General features: G+C 40.5%; 2 protein-coding genes across 2 annotated transcripts in view; both read right to left on the bottom strand.

Annotated features, from left to right (window-relative positions):
• The window catches only part of rcan3 (regulator of calcineurin 3), a 44440-nt gene extending 27022 nt beyond the window's left edge, over positions 1-17418 (bottom strand). Inside the window, exons 1-2 of the mRNA XM_041954542.1 lie at positions 17348-17418; positions 15549-15821 (exon numbers count right to left, since the gene is read on the bottom strand). Of these exons, the coding sequence (XP_041810476.1) occupies positions 15549-15764 (216 nt within the window). The 5' untranslated portion in view covers positions 15765-15821; positions 17348-17418. The remainder of the gene's footprint in view (positions 1-15548; positions 15822-17347) is intronic.
• A 661-nt stretch (positions 17419-18079) lies between these two features.
• nipal3 (NIPA like domain containing 3) lies at positions 18080-23990 on the bottom strand. Its single transcript, XM_041953898.1, has 11 exons — positions 23786-23990; positions 23332-23400; positions 22722-22893; positions 22429-22488; positions 21938-22083; positions 20701-20797; positions 20411-20546; positions 20169-20257; positions 19945-20008; positions 19491-19585; positions 18080-19256 (listed from the first exon to the last, which is right to left on the bottom strand). Exons 1-11 carry the CDS (start codon positions 23819-23821, stop codon positions 19078-19080), a joined length of 1143 nt encoding a protein of 380 aa, XP_041809832.1. The 5' UTR covers positions 23822-23990; the 3' UTR covers positions 18080-19077.
• Between the last annotated feature and the right edge of the window lie 129 nt (positions 23991-24119).

The following is a 24119-nucleotide window of genomic DNA, read 5'->3' as shown; positions in this document are numbered from 1 at the left end:
TCTTTCTTTCGTTTCTGTTGTCTTTTCCTAGTTCATAGCTTTGCCGATTTGTTCTCCTCGTTAAAGAGTGATTTTCTGTTTGATTACTTCTGTTATTTAGATTCTTGTTCCTCCGTTTTTAGGAGTGTATTTTGAGTTGTTAGTTTTTCTTATCTAGTTCTTTCAGTTGGTCAGTTCCGTTTCATAGCCCTTTGTGTTTTCCCCCTTCGGGAGCGTTTTTGGTTTTCTAGTTTTGTATCTGTAGTGTTTTAGTTTTGCCATGTTTCATGTATGTGTGTTTCTAGTATTGTCTTAGTTGTGCCATTTTTTATGTAAACGCAAGTTGCTAGTCTCGTCTGTGTCTAAAGTTGTCACGTTCTAAGTTAGTTAGTTCTTGTGCTGTCTTTGTCTCATCCATGCCCCGTTGTGTTTTGTGTTAGTGTGTTGTAATTGTTCAGTTTTTCCCTGTGTTGCCTTTATTGTATGTATAGCCCCTGTACCCTAGTGTGTGTGTTTTATCATAGTTCCCTTAATTGTGTTTTTTCGTTGTGTTTAAATGTATGTATTTGAACCAAGTGAGTCTGCATCTGGGTTCTACCCCATAGCTCCCATAGTTCCCCTAAGTCCCCACTTCCTGACACTGTATCATTCACACTTCCACCTGAGTCAACTGTAACACCTGAACAAGCTGTTATTAAAAGTGCATGAAAACTAGTTAGTAAGTGAGCAGAGAAATCCAAATAGTTAACCACTGTTGTAAAAGGTATGGATGAAAGGTTGAAATAGTTAGCACAAAGTAATGTATAGCTAAACGTTATGAATAAATGATTATGAATAGCAATAAATAATTAAAATATCCAGCTTCTGCCACATCGAGTGCTGTGTAACCAATGAACAAAATTCTTGCATGTAAATACATGCAATAATACACTGAAATAGCAAGAATAATTGATAAATGGTTCAAATAGCTAGCAAAAAGTAATGAGTAATTGGCTGAAAGGGCTAAAAGTAATGAATAAGATCAAACTTTTTAACGTTTTAGTTAGCTAAAGTAATCGATAAATGGTTGCTTGATGTTAATGCATATAAATCAGCGAAATAGCAAAACTAATGGATAAAGGTTATGAATAAATGGTCAAAATAGCTACCTAAAGGCAGTGAATACAGTTGAAATTGCTGAAAGTTGTGAATAAATGGTTGAAATGGCTAATGGATAAGCTAAACCTTATAGATAAATGGTTTAAATAGTTAGCTAAAAGTAACAGATAAATGGTTGATTGGTATTAATTTGATATAAATGACTGAAATAGCAGAAATAATGGATAAATGGTAAAAATTGTTATTTATAAGTAGTGAGTAATGGGTTGAAATAGCTTTCTATAAGCAATGGATAAATGATTTAAAAATCCAGCTTAATAAACAGTGACAATTAGATTTTTTAAAAAATGCACTTTTACATATGTAATAGTGACGAACATCCACTTTAAAGTCAATCTAATGAGCATGACGGGTGGTGTTGATGTAGCGGTCCTTCAGTTTATCTACGGCTGTGGTTGGGCACTGTTGCTGTATAGTACGTGCCATTGACATACGGTGCATTGGAGGTGTATATAAAATTTTTTGGCTATCAGCTCGCTGTGTCGATGCACTCCTCTGATCCCTTTTGTCGCTGCTGATAAGTCGGAGGGATCGCTGTGGATGATGAAGCACTTTTCTTCCTCTCTGGCCTCATTCTGCAGCCCTCCTCCTCCTCCTCCTCCTTCTCATTCTCAATTCTGCTTCTCCTCATTCACAATTCCCTATGTTAGATCTCAGCCAACACACCCCGAACGAGACTCCATGTAGGAAAATATAACACATTCTTCATCCCTTTCAAATAAGAATTTGAAACAGAGAAGAGCGACAGCTCATTTCTTACAAAAAGCAGATGATTATGACCTTTCAAACGCTGCCGCCTTGTAAGACTTGTTAATAAGAGTATTAGTAGGTGTTTTACTTTAATACCAACAATTATTTTAAATAAGAGGATGTCACGTTTTCAAATGGTTGATATCTTGTTTCTGGAATACATGTACACAGTGAATCAATGCATTTCCCCAAATGTCAAACTACTCCTTTAAGAATAATCCATATGTTTCAGCTATAGATGGTGTAGTGATGCGGTGAAAGCCTTATTCTTATGTTTTTAAAATTGCATAAATGCAAATAAAAATCCAAAGGAGACGTTTAGATGCAGGAAATATAAATCTTTGCTCTGATTTCTGTGTTTCACTTAACATGCTTCTTCCTTTGCATGTAAAAATAAATTAGTATTCTGTACATGCAGCATAAATTCACAGATGTGGCACAGTTGATCGAATAGTAAAAATCTAGATATTGCAGAGTCTCTATCGTGCATGATGCACTTTATAAAAGATGAGAAGAGGAGGAGGCAGAGAGGCGGCAGAGATGCTCAAAGGGTGAGACGCTGTGTCTCAGACTCACTGACGAGCAGAATTTGTATTCTGAAGTGGAGCTCTGCAGAGGAGCGGCAGGGAGGAAATCAGGGCAGTGGATCATCACGGTGGGCTCATACACGCATGCTCATAATACACACATGTATGTTAACGCTCGCCTGCACACGCAGAACCAAACAATGCAGCACATTAACACAATGACAAATAAATGCTGCATACAAGTATGTATTTGTGCATCACCATCTGTGTATTCAAACTGAACACATGAACGCACGCACACACACACACACAAACACACACATACAATCACACACACATTGATAAACATTTATTCACAAGAAGAAATCATCAAAAATAGAGATGCATGAAAATATGACAAGTATGAGAACAGCTCTCACAGACACGAGTGATAAGAGCTTTGTCTGTGTGTGTGTGTATGTGTGTGTATGAGTGTGTTAGACTGCAGAAGAATGGAAGGAATGAAAATAAACTCCGGAGTTCAGCCACTGCAGGCATGCAGATAGGCTGCGGCTACACTATCCTCATCATCGTCTCTCTCTCTCACACAAACACACACACACACACACACACACACACACACACACACACAGCTGTGTTTCCACCACTCCAGAGGGCATTACCTTGAGTTACATTCATTTCCTGGAGACTTACCCTAACCCTAATCAAGTCTTCACCCTAAAATTGAATGACGTACAATATGGGGGCTTGCATCTTGTCCCCCATAAGGAAGACAAGTCCCCACAATGTGACTGTGCAAACACTTATGTCCCCATAACATGAGTAATACGCATCCACACACAAACTTCATCCTTTCCCTGCCAACCTCTTGTTACACCAGGCTACCTCGCTTGGCCCAGCCAAACCAAACCCTGGTGCCAGCGCCAATGCAGCTGCTGTAATCTAGGCCAAGCTATTTATAAAGCAAGCAGCCAAGTACAGGCGCAGGGAGCCAGGGGGAGACAGAGGGATGGGAGGATAAAAGAGTGTCTACAGGGCAGAGAGACAGATCTACAGAGTGTAGGTGAGAAAGAGCGGGGAAGAACAGAGAAGCACAGAGAGACGGGATGGCGTAGAGGGATTAGAAGTAGTGAGAGGGTGAGTGAAAACACAAAGAGACAGAAAGAGAGAGCGAGAGCGAGAGAGGTCCTGTCAGGTGCAAAGGACAGCATGAATACCTCACGGATGAGCAGACACCAGCCATCAACTGTAAATGACACAACACGAGCAGCCTCGATCAACACTCCTTCAAAGCCCGAGATTTGTTTTATCTCGTGGTTTGAATTCTGCAGACAAGCTGGCAGGATGAAATGTGAGGGAGGGATTGTGGCGGCTGCAGCATTTAGTGATTTGGATGTGAAAAATGTTGACAGATAAGTTTTACATGACTTCTGGCGATCAAGCATTAATTAATAGTGATAGACAACTCCCAGAGGCCAACTCTGACTGTAACTCTTTTGTCCTAATTAACAAAATTGAGCCTGTTATCATGGGAAATTTGTACATGCGAATGTATCAGAACGTCCTATATTCCTACACAGAGAAGAAAAAAGTATTCAACATGTCAACATTTTGTTCATTAAACATATCTCCATTCCAGCAACTCAGGTAAAATTGAGACCAGACAGGTATCAACTCAATAAAACATTCCAATCCAGGAAAAAAGGTATGTGCAATAAAGTGAAATGGTTCAGAAAAAAAGTATTAAACAAGCACTACACCAGCTGATTCCACTAATTAGGTCTCCTACCTGTACTGATTGGACTCAGCTGGGTTAGTGCATGTTGGTAGGTGAGTACTTCCCCTCATAAAAAAGGTTACCCACCTCTGACTGAAATCATTTGCAAATCATTTGTTACCAAGCTGTCATGCAAGAAACATCTCATGACAGGTAGAGGCAAAGAGCTTTCCCAAGACCTCTGCAACAGCATTGTTACGCAACATAGCAACGACACTGGTTACCAAAGGATTTCTAAACTCCTAAATGCTCCTATAAGCACCACTGCTGTCAGTATCTGCAAGGAGCGTCACTCCATCTTCAACTGATCGAGCAGTGAGAAAGTTAGTCAGAGGTGTGACCAAAGAGCCGTGGAGCTGTGGGAAAGAGCTCCAGAGAGACCTGGAAGCAGCAGGTACAGTCATCACCGAGAAAACAACAGATGATGCACACCACTGCCACAGTCTGCTTTAAGACTCCAATACTGAAGACAAGGCAAGTTGAAGCTTGATTGACGTTTGCTACACAACATTTGGAGAAGGCTGTAGATTACTGGGAGACTGTAGCGTGGTCAAACTTTCTCCATGTTTGGAGAATACATAAGCAGAGGCATGTGACCCTAAAAACTGCACCATCTTGATTGCAAAGGCTTCTCCACCAAGTGTTAAGTAGGTGTGTTCAGTACTTTTTCCAGTGTCATTCCACTTAATTGCACATCACTTTTTTTTACAAATTAGAATGTTACACTTTTGAGTTAATACCAACATCTGGTCTCAATTTCATGCGAATAGCTGCATGAAAAAAACGCTTGTGTGAAAACTATCTGAACACACAAGAAAACCTTGCAGGCAATTATTGTGACACTGCTGTCGTACAAGATTACAAAATGTTTGTCAAAGTTAGAACAGTTTTACAGCAGCAGCACTGCTTTAACTCAGATGTTAATGGAAATTCTATAATTTGTTGTTGACGGTCACTAAGAAACTGTATGTGGATCAGTCAGATCTTGCTGGTCCTCAATCAGTTTAATAAGGCCAGTATCAAACTAATCTGCTATTAAGTTTTTTAACAGTTTTAACAGATAATTAATTGTTGAATTTGAAATAACATTTTTCCTGCTTCTCCATTGGAAGGATTTGTTGCATTTGTTTCAGAGAACATATGCCGACCAGTTACTTGTTGAATATAATGTTTTTGCAGGGAATGGTGGGCAACACTTTGCAAATAATATGAACATGTCAATTAGAATAAATTAAATAAATAAGATAACATTATGTACAGAACACTTCCACAAACAGCATTACAAACACTGTCCTAGCACAGGGGTTGACAGTATTGTATGTTTTTGGTTCACAGCCCACATCTGGTGGGCCACCAGCAGCTGTTCAGTGTTTTAACCCAGTCCAGCAGCTTAGGAGCTGGAGAGATGAGCTGCTGTATAGCTGTGTGAGCGGGACAGAGACAGAGGGAGAGGAGGGGGATGGACGAGGAAGCACAGGGCGACACGTGCCGATGGTTCCACTGATTGCTTTGCTTTGAAATCAGGTCAAATCTTTGGATGGGTTGTGCGGACTCTCCGACCTGCATGTAGGCAGAGCCGCGGCTTGAATACCAGACACAACAAAGAAGAAAAGGAAAAAAAACATCCGGGGAAGGACCCGAGGCGGTCTCAAAGCATCGAAGACAACACAGTGCTCTGAGAAGTGGATGCCATTTTCTGGAGAAGGCAAACAAAGAGGGAGAAAGAAATTATCTACCCTCTTCACCAGAGGATAGGAAGCGCTCTCTCTTCTTTCACTTCAAACAGATCTAATTTAAAGCCATGGGATGGCAACTGAGATGAGAACAAGTGGTTAAATGGTGCGATGAGATTGCAAACTTTAAAGGATGAGGCTGGCCCAAAAGCAAACTAAATGAAAAACCAAAAATGGTCACGCTTCAGCGTCCAGATCTGTCCAAACAAACCACCTGCCGCCAGTGTAACCAGGTCCCCAGAACGTACCCCCATAAACGTGGGTTTGGACTATCAATAAGCAACACGATGGAGACGGTGAGAGGCAGAGAGAGTGAGGTGTCCACAGAGGCAGATTTAAATGCCAGAGAAGAAAAGCACTCACGGGAGAAAGGAACAAAATGAAAGATCTAGACAAGAATAAACAAGAACCAAAGTAAAGCAAACTGAATCGAGGGGAGTCACATACTCTATTGTATTTCCTTTTTCCAGCGAAGTAACAACAGTGAAAAACAACTGCTGAGAGAAAAATCAACAACAGACTGTCAATAGTCCTTTTCTGTAAATGACAACAGGCAGAAATTGATTGGGATGCAGTCTCCTCATCTCCCTCCTCATAAACAACTCCAACAAGCAGCCTTGCTGGGGAGCGGCTTTGCAGACTCACAACATTAAGATGTCAACAAAGTTTTGTAAGTAAACAGAAAGGTAAAAAAAAAAAAAGGGCTGGAGCTACTACTGTACATTGAAGCACAATGTCTCTATTCACATGTACAATCAGATTAGTGCAACCAGTGTCAGAAACAGATGGGGGGAAAAAATTTTTGGGAAAAATTACCCAAAAAACCTCAGAATGCCCCTAAAAACCGTGTTCCATCCAGTGTTTGTAAACTTTCATGTGGAGTAATTTCTTGTCTCCTCTCTTTTGTTTCAGTGCCTCCCGTGCCCAGCACTCTCTGGACCCCTTTTCGAGTTTTGTTAGTGGACCTCATGCCTCACGTGCTTTTCGTGTCTGCTTATAGTAAATAAATCATTGTTTAACCTTCTCCGTTTCCGCTCCTGGGTCTCTCTCCGGACTACACGCCACATGCGCACAGATGATTGCACCATTCACAGCAACGTTATGCACTAATTACTATGCTTTGTAAAGCACCCCCAAAGTTTTGTTAATGCCCAAATTTTGTGGGGGCAAAAGTTGTTCCCCAAATATTCTTTCAATTTTCTACACTGAGTAAAACACGGACCAACTGACTCTCTATAAGGCTCCAGTTATAAGATATATCTTTTATATGTGGATAGACAAACAAACAGATCCAAAAATGGTCACAGTTTGATTGACTAAACTTCCTGTTTCCTGTTGGTTTATTTAAGCTCCTTAATTTTATATTTTCAATAAAAGCAACCATCTGCAGAATGTCTCTCCATTTCATGGACTGTATGATTGCAGTTACGTCTCAATTCACTGGAGTCCATTTATACTTGGCATCAGTCAAAAAAAGAGATCATATTCTGCTGTTGTATTGCTAACTGCTATTCTTGAAAGCGCCCACGGAGCATTTCTTTTTTTAGGCTGATTGAACTGGGAAATAATCTTGATTTAAATAGAATCACAGGAGCACGACTAAGAACAAACAGCACAGTGGCTTACATAGCATCCTAAATCTTACAGTTTCATAATCAGGCCCTGTGTAGTGGGCGAGGGCGGGGCCATCTCTTTTATCAAAACAGCCGCACACAAAACCAATCATAATTACAAATCAAAGAGGAGAAATGTATTTCCCTGAAGCTCGAATGCTTTAAATAGATGTCTGAGGTTTGGATAGTACTATATGGACTATATGTTGATTAAAAAATTCTGAAGTAATTAAAACACATTAATGTCTTCAAGAGATATTTTCAATATTACGGTTGGTTATGATTGCTGTATTTCTCCGGAGTACAAATACAGAAAAGCCAGGGATCAGCCTCCTTGAAGAATATACTAAAGAGCAACTAAGAAAGTGTGAGAAAAATAATAACAAGATGATTTTAAAATGAAATCCTTTTCTTCTTTGAAAAGAATACACATGAGAATTTTTTTTCCAAGACAAAGGTTTTTCTGGCATTTTTCTTTATCTGAATCGACGGTCTAAGGACAAAGGGTGCTGTGTGCTGTACAGATTGCAAAACCCCTTTTGATTTGTGATACTGGGCTGTATAAATACATACCCCACCACAAGTTCAGAGAGCCCAATGTGACGTCTTCGAGTTACTTGTTCTGTCCAAAGACATGAATTCAGTTCAGTTTTATAGTGACAAATCACAACCAAAGTTGTCTCAGGGCAATTTCCATATAGAGCAGGTACAGACCAAACTCTTTATCTACACAGACCCAACAATTCCCTAATGAGTGAGCACTTGGCGACAGTTATTATAGATATTAATGAGAAACAAATGAGAAAGCAACAGTCCTCACAGTTGAGCGGCTGAAATCAGCAAATGTCTGGCACTTAAGCTTGATTAATGGGTTAAATGGTTAATTGTTGTTAATTGACTGAAAAACTAATCGTGTCTGCACTCTGAGAAATTATTCTTCTTTCTTTTGACCTGAACATCAGCTGCTGTGTGTGATAGAATGAAACTAGACATAAACAGTGTGTATCTCCTTTTTAAATCTAATCTATTAATGTGAATGTTGGATTTTATTTTGATGTAAAGAGTTAGCAGTGGTGCATTTGCAGCCATTCTGCCAACAGGTTGTTGACAACTGTGGAGCTCTTCTCACCAAGTGAGTGATATTATTGGTGTCAGAGAATGCCGCTAAATAAATGAATGAATGAACTAATTAATGGCTTAAAAAGAAATTCTAGTTTCTGAGATATGACATGAACATGGCGCTAAAACAGGCACAGCCACGCAGGTGTGGCTGATTCGATCTCTGCTCAGGTCGAAGGTGGGTGAATTAGGAATTACGTGAGGGCACCAGTCTCCACATACAACTGAGAATAAGCCTCATTGTATTGTTCGTTTTTTTTTACTTACTTACTTTTTACTTACAGACACAGCTTTTGACTGAACACCGGTTTTACTCTTAACATTAACAATGGCTCCAATGCCTGTGAGACATGGCAGTGTGACAGTGAGCCAGCATGCACAAAACCAGGACCCTGAACCTGAAGCAGCTAAGTGAAATCTGACCATCACTCGTTTTATTATTTACACTTGCTCTTTTCATACAGTCACATATCAAAATGGCTTCCATGAAATACATGAGTAACATAGCTGCGAGAATGGGGAGAGCTGCTTCAATGGAGAGCAGGCTGCATATGAGGCAGCAGTTATGACGTTGAATCTCTATGATCAGATCGAAACTAGTAGTGGAGATGCTGCGGTAAACTTTTCACAGCTGCTATCTTCTGAAAGTCAAGTCTTAAAACAGGTGTGAAATTTTGGTCTTTAAGTTGTCAGCCCCAACTTGTTTTTGTGTTTGTTTATATTTGGGTTTGTCTTTTGTGTTTGTTTATGGATAAAAATTAGTGTGAAGTGCCTTAAACCTGCATCCTTCCTGTAGCAATGCGCACCCTCCCCAGCGCCGCCCTCTCATCCAAATATGGCCACTTCTGCCTTCAAAAAACCAAGATAGCAATGTCCATAATGCCAAACTTGAGGCTTCAATATGGTAGGTGACATCACAATGGGTCCTTCCATTATTAATTATACAGTCTAGGGCCACAACAAGCCATGTCAAATTTTATTAGTGTGCATTGTTAACAGTGTTGTAGGTACACGTGGTATTTCGTTAATGTGAGGCACAGTGCTGTCAATTCAAGATGGTAAAAGTGGCATTTTGCCAGGCTATTTTGCATACCAAATTGAAATGAAGTGGGAGCCCAGTCTGACGGGCACAAATGTCGCCAGTTGGGCTTGGAGCACACTCAATTATTGAGATGTAATTTCTTCCGTCCTAATAAATAAGAGGGAGGAGGATGATGTCAATCAAGCACAATCTATACAAGCCCATACCATCCTCAGAGGAGACCTAATCAGCCACAATAATTAAAATCACCTGTGTGGGCTCACCATGGGTGTGCAGGGCTTTCAACATTTACCTTAAATACCTCTTCCCTTTATCCATTTTAACTTACAGTATTTCTAAATGGGCACAAAGACCTTTTATTAATAGATGTGTTCAACCTCTGCAGAAAATGATCAGCAGTATATAGACTTGCCATTACAGATAATACAGAAATTTTGTAACATGATCATGTCAGCTTGTTATATCTGCAGTAAAGGTTCAGATTTAGCTGGAAAACCAAGTAGCTTCAACCCGACATACTCATCAAAATGCAAGGAGTATTGTAATTTAACAGAGAAAAATGGAAAACCGCCATTGCAAAAGAAAACACTGTCATTTTGTCAAATGTGAAAAAATACTTGCACCCTGAGTGCCACAACAGCTCAATTCAACCAAACTGTGCTTTCCATTGTTGTCTGCTTCTCTGAAATTGCTTTTTGCTTTTTTTCTGTTTGATAAACAAAGGCAAAACAAGCACAGCAGGTTGGTGAGACAACCCCGGTCAGTGTACCAGAATAATATCCAGGCCGCAGCAGGAGCAGAGGCCAGCGGCACTCACTCACTCTGCACTGCATCATGTCTGACCTTCAGCCTGCCAAGCACCCGCACCCTCACGTTCACCCCCTGGGAGCATCACCCAAAAATAGACCGTCTCACACATGCAAACATATCACCACCGCGCGCATGCATGCTCACTTTATGTACATGGATTGTGTGTGCACATAATACACACACACACTGACACTCACTTTACATCTCCCTTTTCACATCCTCTATCACGCTATCTTTAGTCCCTGATGTGTTTCAATCCTCCACTCTGCTCTGGGGTTGTCTTACTTTATCGCCCGATATATATGAGTCACACTATCAAACACATTAGACTGAAGTGGGACAACTGTGTCAAACAAAGCAGTTCAACTTTGCACAGACTTACAGCACCACTGTATATCACTGCGACCCTGCTGATGCATTGCTAATAGGAACGGTTTGGAAAATGTTTGCAGGGCTTCTGCAGGACAGATGGCGGAACAGTTATCTAGCAACTATTGCAATAGTTTTGGTTTGATGTGCTTATATGCTGTATGTCTTCGAGATTTCTGCCTCCACCCCAATACAATGGAGGTGAAGGGAATTTCAATTGTGTTGCTCCAAGCTTTGAAAAAAGAACACCATTTCTTGAGAAAAAAAACATAATGTGTTGCTGTTAGGTAAGAAGAGGAATTGAAACTCAACTTTTTTTTTATCTTGACCAAAATGTGCCCAAAGTACAGAGTATTGAAAACTGTCAAGCACCTTCTTCTGCCCTCACCATGTTTCTAGGTGCACATATACTATGCAGTAAGCTAAACACACTCCCAATGAATAAGAAAAACAAGAGCTGGAAGTTCTGCAATATTATAAACAATAGTTAGATCAAAGATGTTGCACAAATTAATCAATACAGTAAAAAGAAAACTGGATTGGAAAATAGCAATATAGGGTACTGAATTTGATGAATTTACTGCTAATCAGACCACAAATGAGACTTAGAAGAAGCTAGCATGGTATTTCCTGTTAGCATGACAGCTATCATAAATATCATGAACAGTAGTTATACCATGTTGTACACTACAGTCAAAAAGACTCCCGCAATACATGACAGCTACAGTAGCGTGGAAAATAGCAGTATGGGATGCTGAACTTGACAAATTTACTGTTAACAAGGCCAGAAATGAGACAAGAATTAGCTAGCTAGCGTGCTATTTCCTGTTGGCATGATCAACTGAAGGGACGTAATGGGAATGCAGCTGTCGGGCTTTCAGTGGCCATGGTAGTATCCGCAGAATCCACGTCAATCAACAAGAGTAAAAAAAGAACAAAGAAACAGAAAAGAAGAAGAAAATATGTAACAGTTTGCCCTGCGGATGCTTAGAATGTTGTATTAGCAACACATTAGCTTCACACAGCTAATACAGTGGCTGGCTTTTGTTAGCAATAAACTTATCACAGAAGAAACCAAGTTTTAACAAATTCCAAATCAATTATCACAATACAACAAGGCAAGAACATTAAAAAATACCTGTCAATATTTGCTTGGTCAGAGATCTGGCGAAATGGTGGATGTAAACACGGCACTTAGCTACTACAACTGCTGGTAGCAGAATACACCAAAATATGATATTCAGGCCCTTTTTTAATCACTTTTTGGTCATATGTTACTCATTTAAATGAATATGTTGCCAGCTTTTGACACTATTTAGACAAAGCTCTTGGGTTAGTAGGATTTGTTATCACTTTACTTGGGGTTCATAAGGTAAAGCTTGTGTTGTGAACAGTTGCCTACACATCCAGGAGCAACATTAGCACACATCTGGGGTTGATGGCCACACTGCAAATGAAAATCCAATATTCACTTCTTTTCAGTGCTGTTTTCTCTTTAGCTGCTAAATGCTCCACTGTGTTCATCAGCTAGTCACTAACTTGTGTATCAGCCATTTGGTGCTGGGGAGATACTGTAGCTAGCACTGGGTTTATATGAGCTTTTAGGCTGGAAACACCTGCATGCTGCGGCTGGAAATGAGGTTGACGACAGCAGTGAGAGTGAACCAGAACAAGAGTTGCGGGTTGTGCAATCAAAACAATGAATTGAAAGAGTGGAATGCTGTGCAGAGTCAACTCATAATTCTCTGAACGTTTGTCACTATGAGCAACGGCCTTCACATTGTAATCATTTAACGCATCGTTAATGTAAAAATAGTGATTTAGTGCAGCTTTATACTGACATAATTGATTTAGTATCATCTTGTAATAATACGGGGCACCAACTTAAAGACATTTTGTTTGGTTTTCTACAGCTGTAAGATAAAAACATTTTGCTTGGTGTTGTATTAAGCTTGCAGCTGGTGCTTGCTTGATTGCACTGGTTATGGATTGAGGAGAGCTCAGACTGACAGCGGCAGGAGCAGCGATGAAAGCTTTGCTCTGTGCTGATTAGGCCTGATATACACTGGGCACAATGAGGGACGACTTATAATGGCTTCTCTGACCTTACACTTGACAACCACTTTACCTCCTTACTTTGCCCACTCACACCTCTGTGTCCAACTCCCTCGCTCCTCGTACACTGGTTTTCTGCGGGGGCTGCAGATAATAAATCATGTCGAAATTAAAAGGCACACTGGCTGCAGCTGTGCTCACTCTATGCAATGCAGCTAATGGTATTCATATGCTGGATGTAGTGGATCATGCCTCAGGCCACAATGAGAGCCAGTCTACGGACGCGAATCAGAGGTACAGATTGGGTGACTCAGCATTTTTTACGTCAAATCTCAAGTCCGTGCAATTTCACTACAGTGCATGAAGGGTTTTTTTGTTTATTGACAACATTCCTATAATTCATAAAATACAACATATTTCAGACAGGAATAATAAGATGTAGTACTGGACTTATTTCCATCATTGTCTGTGGTGTTTCGCCACCAAATTTTAGAAAAATGAAGATAAGCATTCTGTATCTGACATTAAGAAACTTAAGAAGATAGGAACGAGATTATCCACATCAGATAAATGCATATTTCATCAGCTACATGGTCTTCATGATGTGTGAGAGAATCCAAACGTTTGACCTTTTTGAGAGATTTAAGCATAAAAGAAAAGTGTAACACCTGCTTTAACTTGAATATTGCATTTGTCTGCAAGGCAAATGAAAAACAATACCTGAACCAATGATTTGGGCTTTGTTAGAGATCGTTCAAGCCATTAAGTGTAGTGGCACAGCCCTGTTTTAATCATGAGAATTAATTTTAATTAGTAAATGAATAATAAACGCACTAATTTCAGCAGAGAGGTGGTCTGATCTGAGTAGACCTCAGCTGAGCTTCCCAAAGAAACAGGAAGCACTCTTAAGGCAGCTCTCCATTTTACCTAAAAGCTGGTCAGGGGAACAAAATACCGCAGATAAAAGAGAAAAGTGTGCCACTAGGTTTTACTTTCTGTTCACTAATGCAGAAGAAAGGAAAAGGCTTTTACAGGTTGCTAAGAGCTTCTTATAAATATGAGGGTACATGCCTCTCTCTCTCTCTCCTCCCTCCCTCTCTAGCAGAGCACAGTGTGATTACAGAAACAGCCCATCCTCCTGCATGCAGGCCTTTGAGAACAGAAACAGAAGGTAATGTCGGTGCTGGGAGGGAGCCAAGAGCCCAAAGACACAAAAATGTAGGTTGCCATGTCCCTGTTCTGCACTGAGAGGATGCAGACACTGAGTTTAGAGATGTCAAGTTTTTAGCAGTTAGTAAAATGCTGAAGATGAGCAATTTTAGAATAAGTTCCATACTGTGTGAGTACGTACGTGCGTGAAGAATCAAACAGCCTGCTACAAGCCAAAAACAACCTCATAAAGTCCCCGTTTGTGCTTTGAAAATATCACAAGCAACCTGATTTTTGCTTTGTTTTGTTTTTTATTTCATACCTCATCCCTTCCTGTCCTCATTTTTGAAAGTTTAAATAAATGTCAAAAGTTCTATTTTTAGTCAAGCTCATTTAATTGAGCCATATGGAGAACAATCTATTGACGCGCTCTGACTGAAGGGTGCGTGGGTGGCATTTCCACTTAAAAGCAGGAGCGTGAATCGTAATGAAGTGAGGAGGCAAAAAAAAAAAAAAAAAACGAAAGAGAGGGAAGGGGCTCGACTCCACCGCTAGCAGCAATGGGTGTACAAACAGCAACCCTACAAAGCAAGAGTGATTCATTTAAAGGGATTTTGCGTTTGCTCCAGATTTAGCCTCTCTGGTTCGCATTTACATACACAGAGAGGATAAATAAAGAACGCTTCGTCTGAAATGGAATAATAAAAGAACGGAGGGAGGAGAAGAAAGTTAACGAGCCAGTGATTGGACAGAAAAAGAAAAATGTTATGAAGAAGATGGGGTGGATGGCTTTTAGAGAGATACAGTAGAGAGGGAAGGATGGATAGACTTGACAGAGATTGATGCCAACTGGAAGGATGGAGGGATGGTAGGAGAGCATAATTGGATTAGAGGGGCAGAAAATTAAAAGCATTTTCTTTGCATCCTCCTCCAGAAAACAGGATCCAGTGATCCCAAGTATTCCTGCTCTGAGGTGCTGTGACAGAAAGACTTCGCTCATCCCAGCGAGGCCTTAAGATATGCTACAGTATGTGCGTGCATGTGTGTGTGTGCGAGGCCTGTTGCCACGTCTATACAGCAGCATGGGCATGAATAACACTATGAATAATAACAGAATGAGTATGGTGATGACAAGCTCACATATGTATGGCTCACGATTCTGTGTGAGTCATATTGTAATCTGCTGCCCCGCACTGATGTTCCCTTGCAAATAAATAACAGCATCAGGATGTGTGTGTGTGCGTGAGTGTGTGTGCAGCTTGAGACCGTGACAAGACAGGAGCAAAAGCTATGGAAGACATTGTCCACTTGTTGCAGGGCTTTGAATCTCGGATGCAGGATGACTCAAACGTACACAGACTGACGCACCAACCCACACACACACACACACGCCCAAGCACACACACTTACACACACACCCACACAGCACCAAAATTTGACCCAGAAAGTGAGTTTACGCCGCCTCACCCTGTGTACGTCCTCTTCGAACACGGCTTCATGGACGCTGCATGCAAAGAGGGCCGTGGGGAGGTCGCTCAGATCCATCATCTCCTCTGCCATGCCGTCCGGATCAGTCTCCCCAAACACCATGTCCTCTTCCTCCTCCTCCTCCTCTTCCTCTTCGGGATCACTACTGTAGGCCTCCGAGCCATTGCTCCATGCCTTGGAGGTCTCTCGCAGCATGCTGAAGCCTTTTAGGAGGCAGCGGACAGGCGGGTGGGGGGCCACAGAGGCTGGGAACTGGGGAGAGGGGAGGTTCAGAGACTGGAAGCTGGGAGATAAGGTGAATATACTGGCTGAATGTCTGTGAGAAGAGTGCAGAGAGAATGAAGGGATACTGAGACAATGGTGCGTGAAGATTACAGGGTTGCACTAAAGTGTTAGGGATGATACCACACAGGCTGTGGGATAGATAAAAGAGAGGAACAGGGAGGGAAATGAAAGATGATGAAGGAAGGAGTGGCAGTTAAAGGTCACGAGAAGAGAGAAAGATGAACAGGAGCAAAGATAAGGCAAACTAAAAAAGAATTAAATAGAAAACAGAAGGGGAAAAGGGTGGGTGCTTCATGCTTAGATCTACTTGTCGGTCTGTTTTCCTGACATTCTGTTATTTTTGATTTTTCAGTTATGTCTGTGCATTTGCTGGTGACTTTAAGAAACTCTATCACCTGCTCACAGTCCAAAGTGTTGAGAAAACCATGTCTTCGTGATGCCAAGAGTTACTGTATTTAATATTTACACCAGCTCAAGCAACACTCTTTATTAGCGTTACTCTCACTTTCAAAAATATTGTGCGTCAAACATGGATTCAGTCACAAAATATCACTTCTAGGGCTGCAAATCATGATTCTTTGCATTTTGGATTAATGTGCTGATTGTTTTCTGATTAACTGTTAAAATGGCAGAAAATAGTGAAAATAGTCCATCAAAACAACCCAGAGTCAAAGTGATGTATTTTAATTGCTTGTTTTGTCCAACCAACAGTCCAGCATCCCAAGATACCCAGTTTGTTGTCACAGACGACAAACAGAATCAGTTAATATTCACATTTAAACGACTGGCAGTTGTGACATTTTTCATAACTGCTTTAACAATTACTCTTATAGTCGCTCTTATCATTTTTCAAGATGGAAAAGGAAGCAACACGTGGGAAACAATATAAACTATGATTGTACAAAAAAAGCAAAGTGTTGTTAAGCTGAAGTCGGACGCTAATGTTAAAAGACTGTACTGGTATAGAGCACCATCTAGTGGAGCATTTAAATGAATGACGCTTATCATCCATATTTTAATTGCAATACCATCTGCAAATCAACCCCATCTCAAATATTTTGGAGAAATACTATATTGATTATGGATATCGATTATAGACCCCAAAGTGTATCCTGATGTAATTTAACCTCTGTAGAACACGTGCAAATAGAGCACGCGAAGGCCATGACATCAGGAACATCATATGTCCACAGTATAAATGGCCGAAGAGGGTTGTGACATCAATATTTGCATCGCGTGCACTCAAAGGAAACCCCTGGATATTAAGTAAAGGGCTCGTGCAAAGGCAGCACGGGCGTTTATCATTAAAGTAACAAATTATCTAGTGAGACCACTTTGTTTTCCGAAGTCAAACACTGTTTTAAAGATAATATAAAGCGGGAATTCATACGGAAGTTACCACTGAGTCATGGCTGCACGCGCACGGATGGAGTTACTGTTTTAATTTTCCTTTCTAGTCGGTGGAAATGCGAAAATTGTCCTGTTTTACTCACCTCACAGCTGTCAGTGAAAGCCGCCGAAACGACCCATTGCGAGTAGATTAAAAGCAATCTTTACAGGTGACTTTATCTAATTTTAAATCCTGCTGTAGTATGTTTGGAGAGCGCTGACAGATGTGTCTGTGTTTGTTATTACTGGATTATTGGACACTATGATGCAGCCTACTCCGGCGTCAGCACGCGCAGGTGAGACCAATGAAATGCCGGCAGAGACTCGGAGTGACCAATGAGGCTGCAGCAGGGGGAGGATGCTCCGTTTCAAGATAGGTGGCGACTGAGCGGCCAAGTGGCTCATAGCGGTCTGTGCTTTAATTTGACAAGGACGTCCTGGAAAGCAGCATCAGTCTGTGGACTGACCCGTCTCACCCGCAGTGTGAAGATAATGAGGTGCTCGCGTTTCCACAGACACTTAATGGTTTTAGAAACAGTGCAGTTCTCTGGATCTACCTGTTGCTCACATAACACAGGGTACTGATTTAAAGTTGAGTTTTAAACCTTTCAAAAATAACCATGCACTGAATTGTGTAGAAAACCTCTGTGCTTCAACGCTATAGAAACGCACTGCAATGCACTATGTAGAGGTGCAGTAGATACAATTTATGCAACCATTCACTCATTCAATCACACAACATTTAATATGCTGCATTATCCTTTAGCTTGTGCATCTTTGATGGTTACATTTGAAAAACACTGGACAACAAAAACAAACATTGCACTATGGCAACATCAGCTGCATACTCTCAGTTTTATTTCTTGGTTTGTTTGTCATCAGACACGGCAATGCATCAGGTTAAAAGGGCATCCAAAATTAATTGTATTTAAATTACTGTAGCCAAAACAAAATTTAGACTTTCTATAACATTTTACACTTAGAGTACACATTTAGGTAGTTATACAGTATATTAGTAATTTCAAGATCCAAGCATGATTAATTGCCTCTTTCTTGCTGAACTGCTACAGTGATGCTTCAATCACCAGTATGGGTTATGTGCTGCCTTACAGTAATTTATCCAGTGTACAGCTACTTTGTAAAGGCAAACTAACAGGAAACTTGAAAATGAATAAATACATTAAAATAAATTAGAACAATTGCACCCATTGTTTGGTCAACAAAAGCAGTAATACAATGAAAATCCAAGAAAGTGAAACCTGCTCATACAGGACATGTGTAAAGTCAAAAGTTCATTGGCAAGTCGTACGAAGAAGTCTGCAGCTACATTTATACAACATTGGTAACAACCTGAATTTGAGGAGTAACTCAGTGGAAGAACAGATCCATTGTTCCCATTAATGAGAACAAAATTGCTTTAACAGTCATGGAAGTGAGTCCTTACATCTCAAAGCTAACAAAGAGTACAGGCAGTAAGCTTCAAGGCACAACACCGTCTTTGCTGTCATATTTCTGCTGCCGTGTTGGTAAATCCACTACCACATGCAACAGCTTCAGGTTTCCTCGGTTCATTTTTGGAATGAAAGTAGCTTAGAACATCTAAAAAAAAGGAATTATTCTCAAGATCACGTTTTGGTTTAGAGATTTTGGAAAGGAAAGAGAGGAGTGTAGGGCAGAGTGAAGGAACATCTGAAACACACAGTGGACACCCCTACTGGGCTGAAGGTTGATATTGTGTATGTGTGGAAAAAAAGAACACATGTACCCATCTTGGCCTTTCAAGGTCTGTGAAAAGTGTTGGGAAAAGGCAAAAAAACAATAGAAATACTTAGTTTTAATCTTTCTTGAGGTCAGGCAGGCCATGAGATGCTTCAGAGGATCCAGAGCTGACTGGTGGTTGCTCCAGGTTGACTGGTAGGGTAGCAGGAACCACTCCATCGTTGTTGACCAGAGCACCATAGGAAAAAGAACCATTGAAGTCTACCAGGCCTTTGTCATGAATAGTTGGGACACCTGATGATGGAAAGGACAGGGAAGCTAAGGTTTAAGTCTGCGACTTAAAATGACAGTTCAAAACCAGGCAGATTTAATATTTTCAAATTGAAACACCAGCAAATAGTCTTCAAAACTTTAAAGATAAATTAGGGTGAGCTGACATTGTTCCAAAACATAACATAAAACTTGCCCTGTGCAGCTTTAAATATCAACAGATACAATTTTCTGTATTTATTTGAAGTTTATACAAACCATTAGTCATATTCATGGTGACATATGGCTCAAAGGTCTTGGTCCTTTTCCTGTTTTTGCTGATGAGAAAGACCCCCAAGAAACAGAGCGCAGATCTGTACAAAGCACAAAATAATTACTTACAGCCTTTATGCAAAATAACGTCTCAAAGTTCAGCTGCTTTTTACAATATTTCAAAACAGTGACTTAAATAGGATTACACATAATATAATAAGCCACACAGCAGACATTTTGACTTGTGGTAGGAAAACACAGGTGTTACTATAACATAACACGTAAGAGACCCAGTAAACCATGACAGCTTGACAGTGAGCCAGCATGCCCAAAACCAGGACCCTGAAACTGAAGCAGCTAAATGTAATTCAGCAGTCGTTAATTGTATTATTTACACCTGCTTTTCCTACTGTGACGTGTCAAAATGTCTGTGAGAAAGCTCTGACAGTTGCTCACTCACCCCAACAAAAACATGCAGATGTGAAGGACGTCTTCATTGTTAAACTCCAAATAAAACACAGCTCCTGTAAACCAGAAAAGAAGAAATTTGATGACTTCTATGCTGTGACTCTAAAAGTGTGTAGCAGGAGCAAAGTAGAGGTTTTCAACTCGTCTAAATAGGCTCCAGACCAGCGCTTTTTTCTACTGTGCCAGGTAGTGATTTGCATGCGCTGGTCAACTTACCAGCTACCACGGCAAAGACGGTGGACAGGATGTAGTTGACACTGGCAATCAGAGAGGAGTCATACAGCTTACAAGCTTGGGAGAGAAATCTAAGAAGACAATAACACAAAAAGCACACACACAAAACTTTGATGTGTAAAATAAAACCTGAAATAGCATCTTTAACATCACTACCAGCCAACCATGCTAACCACACTCCCCTCTGTTTTCAGTAAATCATCTTTGAAGTTCCTGTCTCTCACCTGGCCTGGAAGACCACAGACGCCACCATGCACACAAACATGACGCTGAAGATCGGGTAGTCCAGCTGCATGGTGCCCTCGATGGTGAGAACCAACATGCTTGACACCGCCTTCACTGAAATGACTGTGGCCGAGCCTGTGCACCAAAGTCAGACTCAGTTAAACACAGAACAAACAGCTTCAGTGCCTTTTGAGCATGAAAAACGTGACAATGTTTTCAAATAAAGTATGGTAATAGCTTGACTTTACAGACAGCATTTAATTGACTGGCTTTAATGCCGGAGACTCACCCAGTAGAGCGACCAGCAGCAGAATAATAACGAGGTAGTTTGCGCGGCGCTGTTTGTAGAAGTATAAAAGCAGGCAGAACGTGATGATCTCCAGGAGCTGTCAGTAAGGGCAGTAGCAACAATAAACACCATATTAATACCAGTCATTGCCAGGTTCAATAATAGCACAATTAATCTCAACGCCAGAGACAAACATTTATGCTGATTAACAGCACAGGTCAAGGAAGGCTGGGAAATGTGCAGTGTTTAAAGCAAGTTTGTGGAACACAATGTGTACCTAAAGGGGAAGACCAAATAATAAAAACCTAGAAAACAGAGACATGAGATAAAATACAGCAGCCCTGCAGAAGACACCAATTTAGCAAAGCTCATAATGGTTGGTTATGGTTGAGACTGACAGAGGATTTGATTGTCACATTCCACCGAGTGTCACTCAGTCAGCGTTGATAATGTTCTACTTGCAACCACTGTTCCCCTTTGCTGGTGCAGCTGTCAAGTGTACATGTATCTAATGTATTTATTTAGGATTTTTGAGCCTTTTACCCCTTGCCACGTAAAATAGAGATGCAATGTTTGTGACAGATACACCAGTAATTCAGGGAGTGTCTGTCTAGCCTCTTCTTGCCTCTGTAAGATGTCTTTAAATGTTTTAAATACAGTGTGGTGATTCTCAAGCCTAGATTAAAGATGACACATACTGGTAATTGGTATTCCACCTAATATGACTCACTTGTGCAAGTTCCTTTGAATTAGTTCGTAATCGTAGTGTAGTCTTTGTGAAACGACACATATGCCAAACACAGGAACCACACTTAGAAACAGACCTTCACCGACACTGACTGAATGATGGCATATTTTATTATCAACACTATAATGTACAGCCACAAGTATGACCACACAGTTCAACACCTCTAGCAGTCTCAACAAAAATAGAACATGAGAGTCACCAAACCTGTTGTATTGCTTTTAAAGGTGTTGTATTTGCAAAACATAAACGAAGAGTGCAATGCGTGTGTAGAAATTGTTAAGAATATGCAATTTGTCCGTATTTAATACACTATTTAGCAACATCACACATTCACATATGGCTGCTACACCTGAATCAATTGCTTTATATCCATTTAGTGAGTGTGGAGTGGAAACAAAGTGCAGCAGATTTGAAAGCAGGGACAAACTGAGTCAACTGTGCATTGAGTCTTGTGCTTCCAAACTTTCTGAGTAAATGACAACATCTCACCAGGTACAAGAGAACAGGCCATCCAACGATGTGCTTCACAATGTTCTCTGCTTTGAGTTTTTCATGAGAGTTTGGTCCGAATGCTACAAAGAGGTATGTTCCTCCCATGGTCAGGATACAGCCCAGGAAGGACAGCCCATAGCGCTCTGAAATAACAGAACAGTACAAAATTCTATTCAATATGTCATGAAATAATACAAAGGCTATGAGATATTGCAGTGAAACTCAACAGAAGAGTACTTTTACGACACAAACAAAGAGTACAAGTTCACTTTTATATGGTCTAACTTTTCAACTAAATAGGGCCTGTGCTAGTTTGACTGTCATTTACCTCATTATACTGCAGCAGCCGAGCAAGCAGTATGCCCGGTAGATTTCCAAATACCTTGAAGCTGATTCAAAATTTGCATACAATGGCACACGCTCAGTGTTATTTGCATGTGAGTGTCAGTGCAACCACATCTTCAGTTGCACATGAATGCTGAACTTACTTGCAAATTCCTTTGGCTTGGTTTTCTCACGCAGAAAAATAAGGCCCAAAATTGAGCTTGCTGAAAACAAAAAAACAAAACGTAAGTTGTTAATACAAATTTCCCTTTACATTTATTTTGAGTATTAAATCAAGAATTAATTTCTATTAATAAATTGGCATAAATTGAGACTGCCAATACCATCTCTGTGGCCACTTCTGTTAGCTTGTTTTCACAAGCATCATATCAAGACAGAAGATTTATTTCTTAACATCTACTACTAAAATATTAGGGAATGGGGAACAAATACTCACTGAGTACAGACACAGCATTAAGAGGTGCTACGAGAGCGAGGGGGGCGAAGGCATAAGAAACAAAGTTGGCTCCCTCGCCAAGGCAGGTAAATACAAAACCGCACCACCAGGTTTTAGTGCGGTAGAAGGCACGTGGGTCCTTGGTTCCAGCTAACGTCACGTGGCTGTATTTCTGCAAGGGAGAGGCGTGCAGGTAAAACACGGGGACTTGCGTAAACACAAAGTCTGCTGCAGTATACTTAGCTTAAACAAAACAAACACATGCAGCGGGCTTAAACCAAACAAACAAGGTAATGTTATTTCAGTAGAGCTATTGTGAATTACAAGTATAAACAGGATGGGCAAAAAGGGCAAAAACAATGACAGTGATATACCATGACAAGATGACAACTGTATATTATTTGACAGTATACCTCCAATCAATTATTTCAATATGACAACCTGATGCTGTATTGACACAAAGCACTGACATGAGCAGGCATGATACACAGAAATTAGAGTAACAAAACTATTCCTTATAAGAGACAACTTAACCTAACTTTTAAACTAATGCCTTATTGTCAGCAAAAGTGAGTTAAGTGTTTGTGGAGGATGGAGCTGAATACTGTACCTGGATATTTAAGGAGATGCTGACTAGCACATTTCCGAAAATAGCAAGTAAAGTCCCAATGAGATTATCCTATAGAGAAAAGACAGCAACATTTCTTGAATTCAGTTATGTTTAACAAAATTATACAAACTATACGTAAAACTTAGCAGCAGCTAAATACTTTAATGATTTCACTACTGTACTTCCATTCGCATTATGTCTCTGTTGTAACGCAGTGATGAACCCTCTGTGAAACACTCTTTTCTTTCTTTACTATCACCCTAATTGTAGTTGATTAACAGCACTCTGCTGTGGTATCTTCAAAATTTTGTTTTGATGTGAATTTTCTGACTTGAAAAGACACATATTACAGGTACATGAAACATCCTTATCTGTGCTTTAACACGTGCTACGATAACAAAAAGTAAAACTAAAGTCTTAACATACGTTTAAAAATTAAACTCAAGTGTCTCACCGTGTAAGAGCCTCCGTCGGCTCTGCTGGTGTCCATCCTGTTCGCCTTCAGAGGCAATTTAATAATTAGCAGCAGTAGCCAGACCTTCAATTAGCAGATATTTCATCTTGTCGCTGTGACATTATGTGTTTATCTTTCATTTTCTGTGTGTTTATCTGACACTACGCTGAAGAAGACACCATCTTTGAGGCGAGGGGCCACTCACTTCCGGGTTGCTTCCGCCTATTTCAGGCTGCGCCCTGACGCAGGACAGTTACGCTTGAATCACGTGACCGTGGACCGCGACAAGTTTTTATTTACTCCATTTATAATTAAGATAGCACAACAAGTAGCT

The sequence above is a fragment of the Chelmon rostratus genome, chromosome 15 (assembly GCF_017976325.1).
Source record: "Chelmon rostratus isolate fCheRos1 chromosome 15, fCheRos1.pri, whole genome shotgun sequence".
NCBI classification, from domain to species: domain Eukaryota; kingdom Metazoa; phylum Chordata; class Actinopteri; order Chaetodontiformes; family Chaetodontidae; genus Chelmon; species Chelmon rostratus.
Note: the sequence above shows the minus strand (reverse complement) of the source record. Positions and strands in the feature narration are given on the sequence as shown.